At 39.7% G+C, this 17,848-nt stretch overlaps 2 protein-coding genes across 2 annotated transcripts in view; one reads left to right on the top strand and one right to left on the bottom strand.

Moving 5' to 3' along the window:
• The window catches only part of PLCH2 (phospholipase C eta 2), a 102,093-nt gene extending 92,218 nt beyond the window's left edge, over positions 1-9,875 (bottom strand). Inside the window, exons 1-3 of the mRNA XM_086764471.1 lie at positions 7,379-9,875; positions 5,564-5,625; positions 3,678-4,053 (exon numbers count right to left, since the gene is read on the bottom strand). The gene's annotated coding sequence lies outside the window, so the exon portion shown is untranslated. The remainder of the gene's footprint in view (positions 1-3,677; positions 4,054-5,563; positions 5,626-7,378) is intronic.
• A 3,072-nt stretch (positions 9,876-12,947) lies between these two features.
• Positions 12,948-17,673, top strand: PEX10 (peroxisomal biogenesis factor 10). Its single transcript, XM_086764406.1, has 6 exons — positions 12,948-13,080; positions 13,284-13,364; positions 13,858-14,264; positions 15,037-15,212; positions 15,518-15,653; positions 17,559-17,673. Exons 1-6 carry the CDS (start codon positions 12,975-12,977, stop codon positions 17,628-17,630), a joined length of 978 nt encoding a protein of 325 aa, XP_086620532.1. The 5' UTR covers positions 12,948-12,974; the 3' UTR covers positions 17,631-17,673.
• The last annotated feature ends 175 nt before the right edge of the window (positions 17,674-17,848 follow it).

A 17,848-nucleotide genomic window follows, 5' to 3' on the forward strand; every position in this document is an offset into this window, starting at 1 on the left:
CAAGCTCAATGTCCCCCAAAATCCCGGGCAGCAACAGAAAAGTACACAGTTAATTCTTTAAAATACAGCAGGATTCAAATTGGTATCTCAGAACAAGATTCGGGGGGCAGATTTCTTATTGAAGTAAATGAAAGAAGCTCAGTTGGCTTTCCTGGAAAATTTCTTGTGAAGATCACATGATGAAAAATATCAGCTACATTCTCTAAAAACATTTCACCTCTGTTACACTAGGAAACACTCTGGCCTTTGAGAATAGCACTGCTCATTGACAAAAGTCACAAAGTAGTCAAAAGAGAGCAACCGTATCTGTTCAGACCACATGAACAAGCTTTAAACTGACCGCTCAGGTTGAGAGCCCCACCTGTGTATTATTGTGTGAGGTTCCGTATTCCCGTAGAAAACAGGAGTTAAAACTCTAGAGGCCTGATAGGTATCACTTACAGACAAAAAAAAAAAGAAAGCTGTGTACACCATTAACAATCCTTCAGCCATTTTTATATCACTGTCGTATTTAAAGTTTAACCCCCAAAGATCTGCTTTTGTGTTCAGGGAGGTATCGTGTGGCACCCTCCAGAACTCAGACAAGCTCTGATATCCTTCCAGAACAGATACACTGATACTGTGGATGAAACAAAAAACCCAGGACATCGCTTAAACCTGAATATTTTGATCAGGAAACAGATCAATAGGATAAAAGATCAAATGGGAGAAAAAAAATACTTTAAAGCATCTGAATCTGAGACTTGGGATTTGCTTTTAAACTCTACTGTGGTTCACTATGACATGCTGTTCATTTTAAAGAATGCAACTCCATTCACTAGGCAATTCCATTCAAGATAACTTGCACGCCCAGGCATGTTATTTCACATCCAAAGCAACTGCAAAATGAAAGAAGTCTGCTTCAGTCCTACGGAAGAAGGGGGTAAGCACACACCTTAGGGTGTGATACAACATTCTTTTTCCCAAGGGACAGAGCATGCACAGAACAAACTGGCATGTGATACAGAGTTCTCTGGCAAAACAATTCCATTAAAAATGTAAGGGAGAGCACAGAAAAGGTAATAAAGAAAAGAGGACATCAGAATATCTTCCTGGCAGCCTGATGCATACACCTTACATCCAGAACACAGTCATCCTACTTAAAATGAACACTTAAGATTGGTCAGCTTTTCTTCACCCACTGCTTACAGCTTCACCTAGAGCTGCACACGCAGGAGAGCCCTGCATTTTTGCTGAATGATGTAACTGAATAATCCTTATGCAAGTAAGGAGACTTCTTATTAAATCCAAATAATTTATTTCAGGCTTACATTGACTGTGCCATATTACTTTAGCATTTACTTTACAAAACAAAAATTTGTAACGATTTCTATATATAAGGGATAGACTTGTTTGTCCTCTCCTTTCCTATTTATCCTGGGTTGCCAAAAATCCTCAGTTTCACAATCATTACTTGTTGCTAGCCAGTTCCCAGACCTATCTGAATTGACAGTGGCAACACAGCACACAGCAGCCTCTTGCTTCTTAAGAACACTTGCATTTCTTAACAGCAAGGGAAAACTAGAAATTTTTATTAAAAGAGCAAAGGGACCTAATTATGCAAGTCTTTAAATCTCATCCAATAGCTTGGCTCAGAAGCACTTTGCAACTACAAGTTTCATACTATAGCCCGTGAAAAACAAAAAGCCTCAGAGAAGGAATGGGGAGAGGAAGATCTCGGTGTTAGGAGACAGACAGGAAGTGACTATTGCTGGAAAAGCTAAGCTTTTACTGCACATGGGAATTTGTGAGTCACATTAAAGAGGAGACGCAGATTATGGGCTCCCATGCCAAGCAAGAGATTGCAATCTCTTGTAATCAAGAGATCTATAACACTAATAATGGTCATACTCTGAATTAGGTTAGCAGCCTTGGTCACTCTCCAGAAGTCCAACTTTTTTTTTTCAGCCTCATCTACAGAGACAGGAATTTATTTTAAGAATAATGCCTATGACCTTTAATCAAGCTGCTTTAGTTCTATATAGCAGTTTATTGCTGTACTGATCAATCTCTTAGATAGTAAGGAATGACTTAGGCTGGGGGAGTCAGAAAGGAGGTGGCAACATGTGTTCTCCTTTTGCAAGTCAGTGGCAAATGACCAGCTTTCTCCTGAGGATGCCTAGTAGGGCCAGATACAAAAGTGTAAGCAGAACAACAGTAAGAGAGAATAGGAAATAAAATGAATATATCTTGTCAGATAAATGGTCTGGGAACCACTCAATCCATCCCCATTTTGTCAAATAGAGAGCAGTGACACACACTGACTAGTGAACTTGCTAGAAGGTAGCAAGTCCCTAGTCTAACGCAATAAATGTTAAAGTACAGCTCTGCTTTGTTCACCACCTTATTGTGGACTTTAGTACTTTGTTAGTCAATAAATAACATTATTTCAATAACCTCATCTCATTCAGAATCTGTTTAAGCTCAGGAGGGGAAGAAAGAAGTGGGATAGGTCACTTTATACTGTAGGAGACAAAAAACCTATGAAGTTATTTAACAAAGGATGACACAAAACCAAAACCATAGAACGCAAGCTCGCTATCCAAGGTGTATAGCACCAAATCCACCAAGTGGTTTCTAAGTGTAAAGAAAAACCACACACCCCCACCCCCAAATCCACACACCAGAGGCCAGCTCTAAGTGGGCATTACAACAGTCAGTAAACCCCATCTTTATCAGAGACTCACTCCAAAGCCCAAGGAGTTTATGCAAGCCTTCCTGGCAATTTCAGCCACCCGACAACCTGTCTTCAGCTCCACTCATAGCCAGCTGCCTCTGTCCAATCCAATGCAGCCATATCCCTGACACACCAGATCAAGCAGAATGTATTTCACTTAGTTCTTGCAGCAATCTCACTAAATAATACCAGCAGATAACACATTGCAAAGTTCTCTGGTTTTCACTGGCTCCTCTGCAGGCTGCTTCTAGGCACCTCAATTGCACACTTCCATTGTTTCCTCAGGCTCCACTCCTTGCTCTCCATTTTTTTTTCCCCACAAACAGAATACGAATGTTTTCAGTTAAAAGCAGAGAAAAATTCTAGAACATATATTCCAACATCTAAGGGCACTAGGAAATCTGGAATAACAAGTCGGGGTGGGGGACTACATTGAAGGGGAGAAGAGGCAGGGAGGAGCTTCTTTTAAGTTATTTTATACTAACTAGTCCTGCAAGGAGAGCTATGAAGAGACATCCTCTTAACATCAGATTCAACACAAAAAGTGGTATTGCAAGTTTCCGCATAACGGCCTTCGGCAAACAACAGCTGGAGAGGCTGGGAACTACATAGTTTTTGCAGCACTTCCAATCTCTCCCAGGAATGTTAACATGTAAAGCTCCTTCACCTTCCCACCTGATTTCCCTCTTAATTTCTGAGGTAATCCAGAGCTCCCTGACAACTTAAGATGTGAGAAGATTCTCCAGGAGCCATTCCTTAATTAAATGGAAGTGAGTGAGGCTGTGACAAAGAAATGCAGGGCTAGATCAGAACCAGGTAGACAAAAAGCAATCTCTCACATTGCATGCTGTATTTCTAACTCAAACAGATCTGAAAGCCTCACTCAGCTAATGCTTTCAGGCCCAGAGATATAAGGAAACTGCACTTCTAAAATTATTTCAATGCTTATTTTAACATTTACCTCATACTTGCTTGAAATCCAACCTCAGAGGGATCAAACAGTGAGCTCTTTAACAAATGCGATCCAAAGGCCCGCAGGCTACTTTCAAGCAGCTAGAGGTATAGCAACAAAGTTCTCACGTAGCTCTTCTTGTCAATAGAGCCCGATGCACTTGAGTCACAGAGTGTATTTTATTGTGGCCATTTTGCACCTGAGGAAGTTGTTCATGACATGTAGCCTGAAGTATCATCTCCCCATCCAGAACTCTATCCTCTTCATTTTCTCATCTCTTAAGTGAACACTTCAGGATTTTGGTTCAATTCCTATTTGAAAATCAAAGAATTTTTCAAGTGTGAATTCCAGCTACCACTGTTCCTTTTGTTAGCCATTATGCCTCCTGCAGAAAACAGAAACCAGCATTCTCAAAACGCTGAAATGTTAGACCTGCTTGTTTTGATGTCTGCACACAAAATTTCTGTCAATAATGCACAGACTCATGTGCAGCCTGCCAGACAGTAACATACAGAATAACAACAGGAAGAGAAGTCAGAACTTTGCCTAAGCATGTGAAAAGATTTGTCACAGCCTGCAGTTTTACAGGTACCTATCCAATGACTTTACTGTGTACTTATGTGTGCTGAAGGCAAGTGCTCCACCCCAACAAAATGGAGGCAGATTAAACAATGAATAAAAGGTTTGGAAATTCCCTATGGATTTAGAGTCTATATTCTAGGCAGTGATGTGGAAGTCCAGAACTTCATCATGACTTGCAGCAAATACTGTGCTGAGATGTTCCACAAAGCGGCCACATACGTTATGCTTGGTTCAGGGGCCAGGGAGGGAGAATAGCTGTCCCTCTGGAACAGGACTTGGCTCACGTTATCCAAGCCTTTTCTTCACGATCATCCGATCCTGAATGCATGGTCTATATCTACTACTCACTTCATATATGCCATTAAGAATTATTCACAGTAAGTAGTATGCAGGAAGGTTTGCTATCATTGAGCACGGCAGGCAGTATCAAAGGGAGCAGGGGTTAACTCACAAATAGGGCCAAGAGAGGAAGTAAGCAAAAGGAAATTCAGGCATAACACTGAAGAATATATTACAACAGTAAGATCAGATTAATCTGAAGTATATCATGGGAAGCAGTGGGTTATTTTATAGATAACCAATGTAGAACTGAGATATCTTAGTTTATGACAAATGTATTGCAGTAAATTCAGATGATCCTTAGTAACCAAGAGACTGTCTTCACTGAAAAATCTCTTCAGCCTCATCCTACTACCCACTGAACATTTTCTCAGCTCTGGACAAATTAACAGGACTAACAAGAAGAAATTGCAGTGATATTCACAAATAAGTTGGTCCCTTTTAATTATATTTAAGAATTGAGTGCTCTGTACCTTTCATTTTAAAAACAAAGTAAGCTTGTAATGTTTGCAAACCATGAATATAGAACTTTAGAAAAACCATACATTCTGTATCTTTTATTCCTAATCAAGATTAAATATTCTTCTATAAAAATAATTTAAATCTTTCACCTCTACAGCTTTTTACAAAATGTGAATGTTATCAACAATTTCTTACAGTGGGAAGGACTTCCTGCAGCTACATCCACTTTGATGCTCTCAGACAATTTAGGGTAAGTATGCAGTAGCTTTTAATTCAGCATAAATCACAGAAATTATGAATGCCACATAAGAAGACAGCAAAAGCCTTTTCAGATAACATAAAAGGCGCTTGGCCATAAACTAGAAAGTTATCTTTTTGGGAAAGCCAGAACAAAAACCATCCAAAAGCAAGGAATGACTGAAAATTTTGCAATGGTCTCTAGGACATGAATTTAATAGGTTTGACACAAATTTACAGGCAAGACATTCCACTGAAAATTCTCATTTACTTACCAACGACAAGGCATGAGTTAACAAACCATCCATGTATCTGTGGCCCTGGAAGACTTGTGATTCTACAAAATGAGAATCTCCATGAGTTGCAACAATCAGAGAAAAAATTTCCAAGAGTAACATAAGGATTAGACAAACTAACGAAACAAACCTCAGATTTAAATTCTCCTAGGTTTAGACAGGAAGCCACACCTTAGGCAGGTGATTGGAATGATAGATTCTTTGGGCTGAGGATCAAAATACGATGCATTACAGGAGCTGCTCTTCCCAACATAGTCATTAAATGTAAGAATCAGCAACCCTTTAGTGTTTCAAAATTCAGTTAGACAGATTTATATTATACAAGTATGTATGATAGAAGTAGAAAAAATATGGTAAAATATTTTTCTTATTAAATAAAAGAGCCCACTGTTACCTGGCCTGCCAACTCAAATGTAGCTATATCCAGTCACGGTCTCTAGTCTACATTTAACCAACCTCCAGTGCCCAGAAGCAATCTAAAACAAGTAGTTCACCTACGGAAGATACTGAAGAGCTCAGAGACAAGCTAGCATGTATTCATCTGTTCTTCACACTGGTACTGAGGTCATTAGAATGCAGCAGCTATGACACCACGCAATCTTGCCCGCACTTAGATAACTAGGACATTTCATCAGTGGCCACTGACCTTCCCTCACAGCCCGCTGTCCTTCATTTGGACTGAACAGTTCCTTCATACCTTATCTTACTAGGCAAAAAAGAATTCTCCCCAGCCAAAGGGTTTTTTTTCCTCCTCTCAGTAAGAACAGAAAAAGCTCTCTTAATAGACAAAACTTTGACCACTTTCTTTTGAACAATGAAGAAACAACTTAACTTTGAGCTAGATTCTGAAGACGGCATCAGTTTCTTATCTCAAACTTAACACAGTCAGTAGTGGATCTTACTCTACTTCTACTTTATTTTTTAACAGTTGAATCTACCTCTACCATGAAATAAAACACGAGTCTAGAAATTATCACCCTTAGGATCTGGGGTATGTTTAAGACCTACATCTAAACTCTGGAGCCCGAGGCATTTGAAGCATACACAGCACTAGCAATTTGGCCATCCATATTATTTGCCATATCTCTGCAATCGTAGCCCGCATTTTTATGCCAGGAAAGAACTGAAAATTCCTTCTCCGCAGCCCAAAACAACGACCGGGGGGGGGGGCGGGGGGGCGGGGGGAAGAAGCCAAACAATGCATACTCTTTCAAAGGGTCGTGTGTGTCTCTGCTCCAAGACTTAGCAACTGTTTATTCACAGAATCAGCCAGGTTATATTACTTAACTGGTATTTTACTTAAATCTCTAAAGTTTGTTACATCAACTTCTCTTATCCAAGTCAGTTTTAGTTTTGGCTTAGTATACCTGTGAAAGCTCGGCTCAGATTATCACTTTGGAACAAATGCGCTAGTCTCTTGTGTTGAAGAAAGCAATTGTCCAGTTCGAAAAGTCTAAACTTAAATCACAAATGCAGTTTGCTTCATCCCTACGAGCTCAGAGAATTTAAAAAACTGAGGACTAACAGAATTCCAAGGTTCCTGAACCACAATAAAACAAGCATTAGACATCATACTCTTTCCATTCTCCTTCTTCCTTAAAAAAGACAAAAGTAGCAGCAAACTCTGTTGCAATCATAAAGCTATATATATATATATTCCTGCTGTAGCACATTATAAAATTTGTTGCTAACTTCCAAGAGTGAGCAAAAGTGTTAAAAGTAGACCAAAATTACTCCTGAAAGAGAAAGTAGCAAATTAAAATAAAACAAAACCAAACAAAACCCCCCACACACCTGCGTCTCCTCTCTCTGGATAGCGCAGACAAGCTGTCCCAGCTTCTTTGCACGGTGCATCGGAACCTTCACAAGCGTGACAAAAAAAGGGGGGGACGGAACTGCAAAGTCTGAGGCCGAAGGCTCCGCCCCTGCATTTTACATGTTAAGGGCTCTCAGCTCACTGATCACAAAGCACCTCTTACAGCCCTTATTCAAACAGTTCAGCTCCAGGGTAACAAGTTCAAAGTGGGAGGAGGCAAAGGAATCAGAGGGTGGTAACAGTCCTGAACAGACATTTCGTTCCTTTCACATCTGCAGAACCTGTTCTTCCGGTTGGAAGCTGAAACATCTGCCTGTTGCCGGGTTTGAAAGCTGCGCTCCAAGCCTCTTCAGTACTAGCAGGTCTGCAGTTATTAAACCATATTTAATAATGCACAGACAAGCAACATGTGGGAGGAAAAGTTAATCATTACTGCACGCTGAGTTTGTTTTACATTTTGGACTTCCTTATGTTAATGTCAGTGAAGCAACTCACTGCTTTATCAGGTCTGTTATAAGAAAAAGTAGAAAAGCATGCAATGGAAATAAAGTCTGCACAGCAATTTGTCTTATAAAAGCTTAAGTAAAACACAGCAGATAAATTTTAAGAGATATGGCAGTTTTCTGCAGTTGACAATATAAATCAGAACACAAAGCAGAAGAAACAGATATTTTTCTCGCACACTAATGTGTAACAACTAACATTAGTCCAATGTTGCTGTATGTGATGAAGGGAACAATCAGCTGTGTCCATCCCAGGGTGTTCTACTATGTCACTTCCACTATCAGCTGGACCATGACACTGGTAAACGATCACAGTAGGCCAACAATCTCTATAATAACTCTCATGATGCAGTGTATTCAAGAGACTTTCATCAGGTTATTAAGCAGCATTCGAAAGGTACTAGAGCCTCAGGTCCTTAAGGTACGGCTGCTGTGGGTTTTCAGCTTAATACCCTTAACTGCTTAGTACTAGGCTAGGAAAAAGCGGTAGTTCATTATTTTACAAAAACGCACTACTTGTACAGTCTGCATTCAGATCAGCCACTTCTCCCTTTCTAAGTCTTTTAACTCATTATTTTGCTTTTGCCATAGGATGGAATCTGTGGGATTTGGCCCAGACCTACATGGAATAATCCCAGACACTATGAAATACTTTTTTTTTTTTTTTTGGATGGGAGGTGGTGGTGTAAACAATTCTAGTTGTAGAATTTCCCTCCACTGCTCCTCAGTCCTAGCAGTAATTTTTGTTGGCAGGTTTTGTCTGGGGGTTGTGTCCCCCCACAGAGCAATGAATAAGTACTCCTATTTGGGGGATTATATGTTCCCCATTGTACAAAATAGTATTGTCTGTAAGTGTTGCAGGTTTTAGCCCAAATTCTATGTATAGCAAATTCTGTGAAGCAAACGGAAAAAATCTCAGTGTAAAACAACAACGAGGGCTAATTCAGAAGATCTAAACTTTCTACATAGTAGAAACATAAAAAAGGAAAAGATAAAACAAAAGGAAGAAACAACATTTGCAAATACAAAAAGCTTCCTTCAAGTGAGAGGTGAGCCTCAGCTACACCAACACACAGAAACACTGCACAGTGCTAGAACAGGAACCATCTCATGTCACATTCATAGGACTACCAAGAAAGGATCACTTACAAATCCATTTTCATAGAACAACTGTGCTTTCTCAAAATCACTATTCTCCAAAAAGGAAGTATGCAGAATCATACAGAGGTGAGGAAGAGGAAGGAAGGAAGAAGTAAGGCATAATTCATTGAATACTCCACACATCACAAAACATTTGCCAATTCATGTTCCCTTCCTCAGACTTTGAAGAATTGGCCAGCGGTTCTCACTCCCATATGATCACTGAACAGTTTCATTTTCAGTGTGGATATGTACAGAACTTGATTTCACTACCAATGAGTTTCAGCCTCACTTTTAATCAGCAGTCACAAATCACTGTGCAAAGTAACACTTTGTAGTCCTTTTGTTTAATAAGCCCAGCTTCACAAAACAAAACTAAAACAACTGTTTTCCTGCAACCTGCTTAGAGAAAGAGAAGTTACCCAAAATGTGCAGAATAAACACAAGTTTGAGTTTAGACTGACATGCACAGCACAACACTGGCCGTCCACAGGCAGCGGGTTTTTTTTATTCCCTTGCAAAATCTAGCTACAGCAGAAGAAATTTCACTGCATGACCTATGCACTACCAAGGCAGTAACAGGAAGAACATAGGGAAAAAAGTGAGAGACAGAATAAATCGGGCAAAAGTGGAAGGCAGAACAAATAAAGATGTGTCTCTCACTAGTTAAGTATCCTGAAAATCCCCAAGAGTTTGCACGATTGAACGTTTAATATTTAATTATTTCACTTTGTTACTTCTCAACTAACAGTCCTACCTAATGCTTTAAATTGTTTTGTTGTTTTAATTTGCCTATTTTGTATTTTTTTCCTGAACATTCACACTTCTTAACTGTTATTCGTTTACAAAGAGCGAAATCAACATTCCCTTACTAAAGTACTACTATTAAAAAAAAAAAAAAAAAAGGCTGTCGGCTATAGACCTATTCACAAGAGCAACTTCTTATCAGTAGTGAGGGTTGGTCTGGCTGAGAACAGAGGTCTTCCTGTTTCAGGCTCAATAACTACTCTCTCGTGGTCTCCTCTTATCATTTATTTCATTTATAAACAGAAGCTACAGAATGTTAGCTTCTTTTCTGCAAAATAAGGATGTGAAGCTATTAGGGGAAATACAGGACAGAAAAAAATAGCTGCTTATCTATATTTCAATGTGACTAAATAGAAAATAAATTACTAAATAAACACATACACACAGAGACATCTTTCCTAATATGGATTAATTTAAGAAATTTCAAATCATTATTTATTGCAGAATTTACTCCTTTCTGTACAACATATCAGAGCCTAACACTGTGCTTATGAAAGTCAGTGCTACCTTGCAGGTAGCTCTGGAAAATACTGCAAGCATTGTTTGCAAATAAAAAAAAAAAAAAAAAAAACCAAACCACCAAACTCAACAACCCAAAACAAAAAATGCCAGGATTTATCCTACATAGAACTCAATTTCTTCATGACACTGTGATAACAGCGTGAATTCAGAACGATCAGTAAATAATTAATGAGTTGACCTCATAAAATACCGATGCAAAGAACAGACAAACACACACAAAACGGAAGCAGTTACCATATAGCACTTAAAACTGCTTACAATTTGGATTTTCAGCTGTTATTAAGGTCAGTTTGGGTTTTCCACTGCAAAAAGTAAGAATAGATCCTGCAATCAGTTACGTAAACTTCTACTGCACTGTAAGTTTATTACCTCATTCTTCTTACAGCTTTCAGATACGCTTTGACTGTGCTATTAAAAATAACTAACTCTACTAAAAAGAGAAAGAAATAGTATTACTTACCACACAACCCCTCCAAATATAAAATTTTTAAGGAATGAAAATCTGACCTTCAGAAGCCTAAACTTATCTTCAGCTTTATAAATGGTTTCCAATCCAATAAGTAAGTGATTATTAGCCAGCACTTCAGCTTTGCAAAAAACATCTCTTGAGCTCTTCTTTGGTTTCCTGACCTATCAAGCAAGAAAATGATATTTACCCTCTCGAATAAAATGGCAACAAACATTTACCTTGCACACTTCATAAAACATGTATCTCATTCAGAGCACAAACAAGAAATTACAGCTGGCACTCTGATCAACTTCTCTAACAGCTCTTCCCAATCAAGCGGGTGTCACCCTAGGCTGAGTTAGCTGCTCTAAGGAAATATCACCCTTTGCTCCTAACTGCCCCTAGCTTATGTTCCAGTTTTCCCAGGTGCAACTGATTTAAGAGATATTAACCTCTTGATTGCTGAAGGAAATCATAGGACACAAGACAAAGGAAATACTACCTATCACAGTCAGTGGAAAGATTAAACTATGATTAGGATACACTTGTTGCACTGCCTGTGCAATGTTGAAATAGCAACCAATGTTTTTGTGGTGCGAAAGTTACCAAGTCCCCTAATTTTAACCACAGCCTTCCCATGTATTTTTCTTAACAGCTGAGCTGTTAGACACATGAGAGAACATGGAAATCACAGCTCTCACTTAAAACAAAAATTAAAACATGTGGGAGTATGAGGTGAACTGGAATTCTGAACCAAATGATCCAATGATTGGTCAATTGGTTTTAGTTTTGCATTTTTAAAAAATACTGTAATTTAGGGTAGCAGCTTCAAGTTGCTTAACTTGAGATGTATCAGGTCACCATGATACATCAAAATTTAAGCGGGAAGTGCACAACAGATGTGAAAATTTCACATTCCATATCCATTTCACATGGGATATTTTGTTATGCAGGTGCTCCCTCTACTGTTTTACTAAATAAAGTGTTCTAATGTTTTTCCTTAATTGCATTAATTTTATAGCTACAGAAAGAACGATCTGCAGTTTCATTTATGTTATACACCATTCCATACGCTAGCAAATAAAAATTTGAGTTGCACCTGGAGCAAGGAGGGAGGGAATAGGAATGCATTACTTGGGTGTAGATTCATCACAGCTTTGCTTGTAATTTACAGCTTTTGGTGCAGCTGAATTAGAACTTTGATGTCACAAGCCGTGTTGCTAATAACAGACTGCTGAAAACTAAAGGACTACAAATATCCAGTTTGCTTGTGTTCGTCAGGAGGCAGCCTTTCTTTCTGTTTCTCAGCACTGAGAAGAAATAAAAAAAGTACAAGCTCCAAGTCCTTCACATTACTTTCATATTAGCCTGTTAACTCTTCTGGAAAACACCTATTTTAATCCAATTGTAAGTAGTTTTCTCACCTAAATCGATTTTATTGCAGAACTGTTTAATTTCCCCTTCAGTTAAGCATGTTGCACAACTTAATTCATAACTATGTGACATGAAAATCTGCTAAAAAATATATGCAACCCATATTTTGACAAAAATGAATGTATTGGGCTTCAAGATGCTTATAGGTAGCAAGCATTTTCAAAATGCTGCTACCTTTGTCAAAAAAAAGCCATTGTTTGTGGGATGTAAAAAAAAAAAAAAAAAAAAAAAAAAAAAAAAAAAAAGAGTTAAAACTAGTCACACCTAAACAGCCTCATAGCAGACAATGCAATTCCGCCTGTCTCCATCAAGAGGCCAATAAGGCCAAGAGTCCACGCTCAAGTCTCTAAATAAATTCACAACTAGACACAACCTCAGAGCATTTTATCAGAAACTCCGTTGCCTAACGCCTAAATTCACTCATCTTTCTCTCTGCAAATCCCTTATTTTACCTGCGAATCAACCACAAAAGGGAACCACCCGGCTGACACGCTGCGGCCGGATTCCCGCCTTCGCCCGGCCCTGGCCGCCTACCTCCGCCAGAGGCGGCCCGGGCTGGCGGCCCCCGCCCCGCGGCGGGAAGCAGCCGCGGCGCCCTCCCCGTGGGAGGCCGGCCATAATGGAGCCGCCCTGCCCCTTCTGGGGGCCGGGCCAGGCCGCCCCGCCCCTTCTGAGGGCCGGGCCGCCCCCCACGCAGGGTCACGTCTCCCTCCGCGGGCGATGGCGCTGGCGGGCCCGGCGCAGCTGGTGCGCGGCGGGCAGAAGGACGAGCTGTACCGGAGCGGGCTGCGGAGCGGGGCCGGTACCGCGCTGCACGGGCTCGCAGGTAATGGCTCCCTCAGTCGCTCCGAAATCCGGCGGCGGCAGCGGACCCCCCGGCCCCCCCCCGCGCAGCGCCGCGGTACCTGACAGCTCTGGGATGGGGTGATGGCGGGGGCCGATCCATGGCGGGGGCGGGGGGGTGCTGGTCCAGTGCTGAGCTCTGTCCGAATTTCACGTCAAGTGACTGCAAGGATCCCCCTCCCTTAGGTGCCAAGAAGTGGCTGGAATGGAGGAAGGAGATTGAACTGCTTTCTGATGTAGCCTACTTCGTCCTTACCACTTTGTCAGGTAACGTGCCTCGTCACTTCCCAGCCAGCGTTCCACCTAAAGTGAGAAATGAGCCGGTTGTTGGCGACCACCAACTGGAATGAGACTGCTTGACGGTGATTTTCTTTAATGTGGGGTGTTTGTTCCTTTGTTTTGTTCTTCTATAACTGCCTTTTATTAAAGATGAAACCACTAAATTGTCAGAAGTTTGAGTTCAAGTCCGGCAGTTTATCAACCCTGATGTATGTTCTTTTAAAAGCAAAATTCTTTTTAAAAGGGATGCATGACACTATGAAAAAGTATCCCTGCTTTAAGCCTAAAACCATTGCAGATACTGATGCTGCAGATACTGATGTAAATGTAACGCCCCCCTCATTGAACATAGAAAAATGCAACTATTTCTGAAACCTGAAGTGTTCTGACCTGGGCAGCCCATCACCACTGCTCAACCGTACAGAGTGACACTGCAAGTGCTGTCTTACCCTGCATGTTTTCTGTTACTCGCATTATTCAGGTTATCAGACTCTGGGTGAAGAGTATGTTAACATCGTTCAAGTTGACTCAACCAAGAAAAGGGTACCTTCTTTTCTTCGACGGGCCATCTTCGTTTCTCTTCACGCTGTAGTACCCTATTGCTTAGAAAAGGGATTCCTGCATCTGGAACATGAGTTGCAGATGGAAGCTGATGAGCCCAGAACCTCACAGAGCAACCCAGCACCTGGCTTATCCAACAGGACCTTAATACGAAACTGGATACAGAAACAAGTTGGGGAGTTTACAGAACAGCAGAAGAAAAGAGTCTTACAAATTGTGTATGTTCTTAAACAATGCATACCTTTGCTTCATCGATTACATCTGGCAGTATTCTACATAAACGGCACTTTCTATCACCTGTCTAAAAGAATCGCAGGAATCACCTATGTAAGTGGATGTATTTCCTGTTTGAAGATGGTGTCCACTGCAGTATTTTGGTGTCTTTTGGGACGCCACGTGTGAAAAAGGGATATAGAATTTGGCTGTAGCTGAATATGGGCAGAGCAGACTGGGTGAGAGGGAAATTTTTAATGCTATGTAGAGGGGTAATGAGTCCCTACAGTTAAAAGGTTATGGCTAATAAATGTGAATGTACTGTCAGAAGTAAATAACCTGTGTCACTTCAGAAGACAGACCGGACTAGGCAGTATTCTGCAAATACAGAAAAACAGAGAAGTGGCTCAGTACATGTTTAGATAGCATTTTTTTCTATATAAAGAGCTTCATTTCACATTATCTTTTCAGTAACTGTATTTCCAAAAAACAGCAGGCACTGGCCCAGAAATATGTATAGACAGATAACTCCTCAACAATTCCCAATGTCAATGTGGAAAAGAGGTGTCTGACCACTTGCTCAGAGCTACATAAAAAAAAAAAAAAAACCAAACCAATTAAAGCAGCAGCTCTCACAGACAGACAGACCCATCAAGACAACCGATCTTTGCACAAAGAGCACTTAAGTGTAGGCTGGCTGAATGCAATGCATCCAGGACATGTCAGACCTCCTGAGAGGTAGCAAGTTGATGAGTCCTAGAAACATATCAATTTTTTGTACAGAAATGATAATCCCAAGTAAAGAGTTTATTGATATGGGGACAGGAGTGGCACAGTTTCATAAAACCACAGTAACAAAACATCTCTCTTTTTGTGAACTATGTAGCTGCGTTTTGGAGGACTGCAAGGAGAAGATCAGAGTATTCGATCAAGTTACAAGTTTCTTGGAATAATTTCACTCTTCCATCTTCTTCTAACAATTGGTGTTCAGATGTACAGCTTCAAACAGAAGCAGAGAGCAAGGCAGGAATGGAAACTACACCGCAACCTAGCTCATCAAAAGTACGATGATTTTTACTTACTAGGAAAGAGGTGGAAGCAATGCTGGGAAGTGTAATAGCTTTCATGAACAGGGAGAACACTGGAGTGATACTTTGACTTAAGTAAGAACCTGATGTAATGTAACATTTAATGCATTCCTCATTGTTTTAAACATCTCTTAGATTTTATGCTTTGCTTTCATGTTTTTGAAATCTTCACAAAAAGGGTTAATACTTTGAGAGGGGGTTTGCTTTAGCAATGTGTTAGCAAATATTTCTTACAAGCAGGTTAAATAAAATTAAGTAATGTATAACTATGTTAATTAGAAATACGATCAAGGAAAAAACTACTGGGCGCCACTCCTGCTGCACTTTGTGTTTGGAAGAACGGAGACATACAACAGCCACACCTTGCGGCCACCTGTTCTGCTGGGAATGCATCACAGAGTGGTGTAACACCAGAGTAAGTACAAAGGACAAATGGCGGCTGGAAGGGGTAAACGTGATGAAATTTCTATTTCAAAATACCTGTCAGCCTAAGTGTTGAAATAACACCCTTTCTCTCCAAAATCTGTCTTGACACTAAAATCAGTATGGCCAAAGGCACGTATTTAAATGCACTAAGGTCACAGCTGTGCAAGCTGTTACAGTTCTACAATAGATTCACATTTGAAGACACAAAATAGAGTGCAGCTTATGATAAGCTACTGCCTTGCTAACACCATCCTGATGGAAATCAGGAAACATTAAGAGTCACTTCAGATTTGCTTGTAAAGACCTAGCTAACGTTCATCAGTCTTGCCTCAACAGCATCAGAAGCTGTGGTAGAAACTTTCAGCCAGCTGCAGGAAGGAGTGGTAATCTATTTAATTACTCAGATGTGTTTTCCAAGGCTGTGAAAATAGATGCTTTTCTTATGGAGTAGTCAGATTCATTTAATCCTTAAAAATATATATATATATATATACTTTGCCTAACACAAATCATACCACCTGCCCCTCCACTTACTTTTTTTCAGCTTATCAGCTGTTTGTTTGTGAAAGAGAAATGTAATGCAGGCAGCAAATGTTACAAACTCAAAGCTGATAATTAGCAAGCAGATGCAAAATTGATTTGTACCTACCTTCCAAAATTTTAGTTTGGGCTTTTATAGTTTCCAGTAGGAATCTGAAGCATAATGAACTAAAGTTTCCACAAACATTTTCAAAGTTTGATTAGTATAATTTAGGTAAATGATACTTTTGCACTGTGGCCTTATTCAAGCTTATTTGGTCCCTTACGTGGTTGGGCATCAATTGAAAAAAAAAAAAAGTTGTTCTTGTAATCTAGAATGAAAATTAGTCCTCACTTCCTGTAACACCTCTTGACAGGAAAATTAAAGAAGAACTTCAAATGAGTTAGCATTAGAAATTGCCCTACTGAGTCCCTGCTTGAAGTATCTTCAAATAATGTGGAGGCAATAGGAATTTGAATATAGCATAAGTACACTGAAAGGACTACTGACAATTTCAGTTGTCAGTTTTCAGTGTGCGTACGAGCTGACAATAGAGCTCTATCTGTCAGAGGACATTTGTTTTAGACCATTTTTTTGCATTGTTGACAACTCTAAAGCTGTCCTAGATGCACATATCTGTGGGTAACCAGTATTAAAAATGCATTACACAGTGACATTTCAGACCTGAAAACATCCATTCACTGTAATTGAATCTTTATCTTATTCTTTGCCCTAAAGACTTTGGTAACTAATTTACTGCTTGAAGAGCAGTTCAATGTCCATGGTACAGGATTTGTTGCAGATACAGACACTTAAGCTTGTTTTTACTTAACACTGACAACAATTGTTACCATTTCAGTAACTTTTAGTCTTTTGAAATGTGCTAACCTAATAAATCCTCCAACTCTCCTACTGGATTCACTGAGCAAAGATACAAAAATTTAAGAGCTCTGATATAGAGAACTAAGAATACCTTATAACACACAGTCGCTATCTTTAAATACTACTTCTAGTGTACATGAGTAAATGTCTCCTCATCCTGGCTCTAACTGTAGTTTTTTTCTGATTCCACTTGTTAGCAAAATTAACTGAAGTAGTAGTATTGCCACCTAGATTAAAAAAAAACAAATAAAAACCAAAAGAAAACCATGTAGTTTTTAAGCACTTGTATCACCTCAAGTTGCTCTTTAAATTGTGCTAGCTTAGAGTGCTTTACATGGTTAAGCTTGCATCACAAACTGGACTGAAAAAAATTGTTTTTAAATTATGGATGCTGATTATTTTCTAGACGTAGCTAAACAGTTATATTTGGACTTTTTTAAACTTTTAAATACAGCAATTCAGTACATCTGTCTAATGTCTTTTTCTTTGTAGACAGAGTGTCCACTGTGCAGAGAGAAGTTTCATCCTCAGAAACTGATCTACCTACGTCACTATCAACTGTAAAGAAAAAATCTATTCTGTTTCATGAGAAGGGTCTCAGCTCTCACCCCCTTTATAAAAGTTGTCATACAGCCTGAGTTAGTCCAAGAGACTTTATTATAAAATTGGTAACTGCCTGTGCAAGGTAGCACTTCATTCCTGTTTTACAGAATAAATCTATTTCTGCCTCTACCCTTCTGTTTCTAACATTGTTCTTGACCACATTAAAAATGTCTAAGAAG

The sequence above is a fragment of the Chlamydotis macqueenii genome, chromosome 21 (genome assembly GCF_036417535.1).
Source record: "Chlamydotis macqueenii isolate bChlMac1 chromosome 21, bChlMac1.mat, whole genome shotgun sequence".
Lineage (NCBI taxonomy): Eukaryota > Metazoa > Chordata > Aves > Otidiformes > Otididae > Chlamydotis > Chlamydotis macqueenii.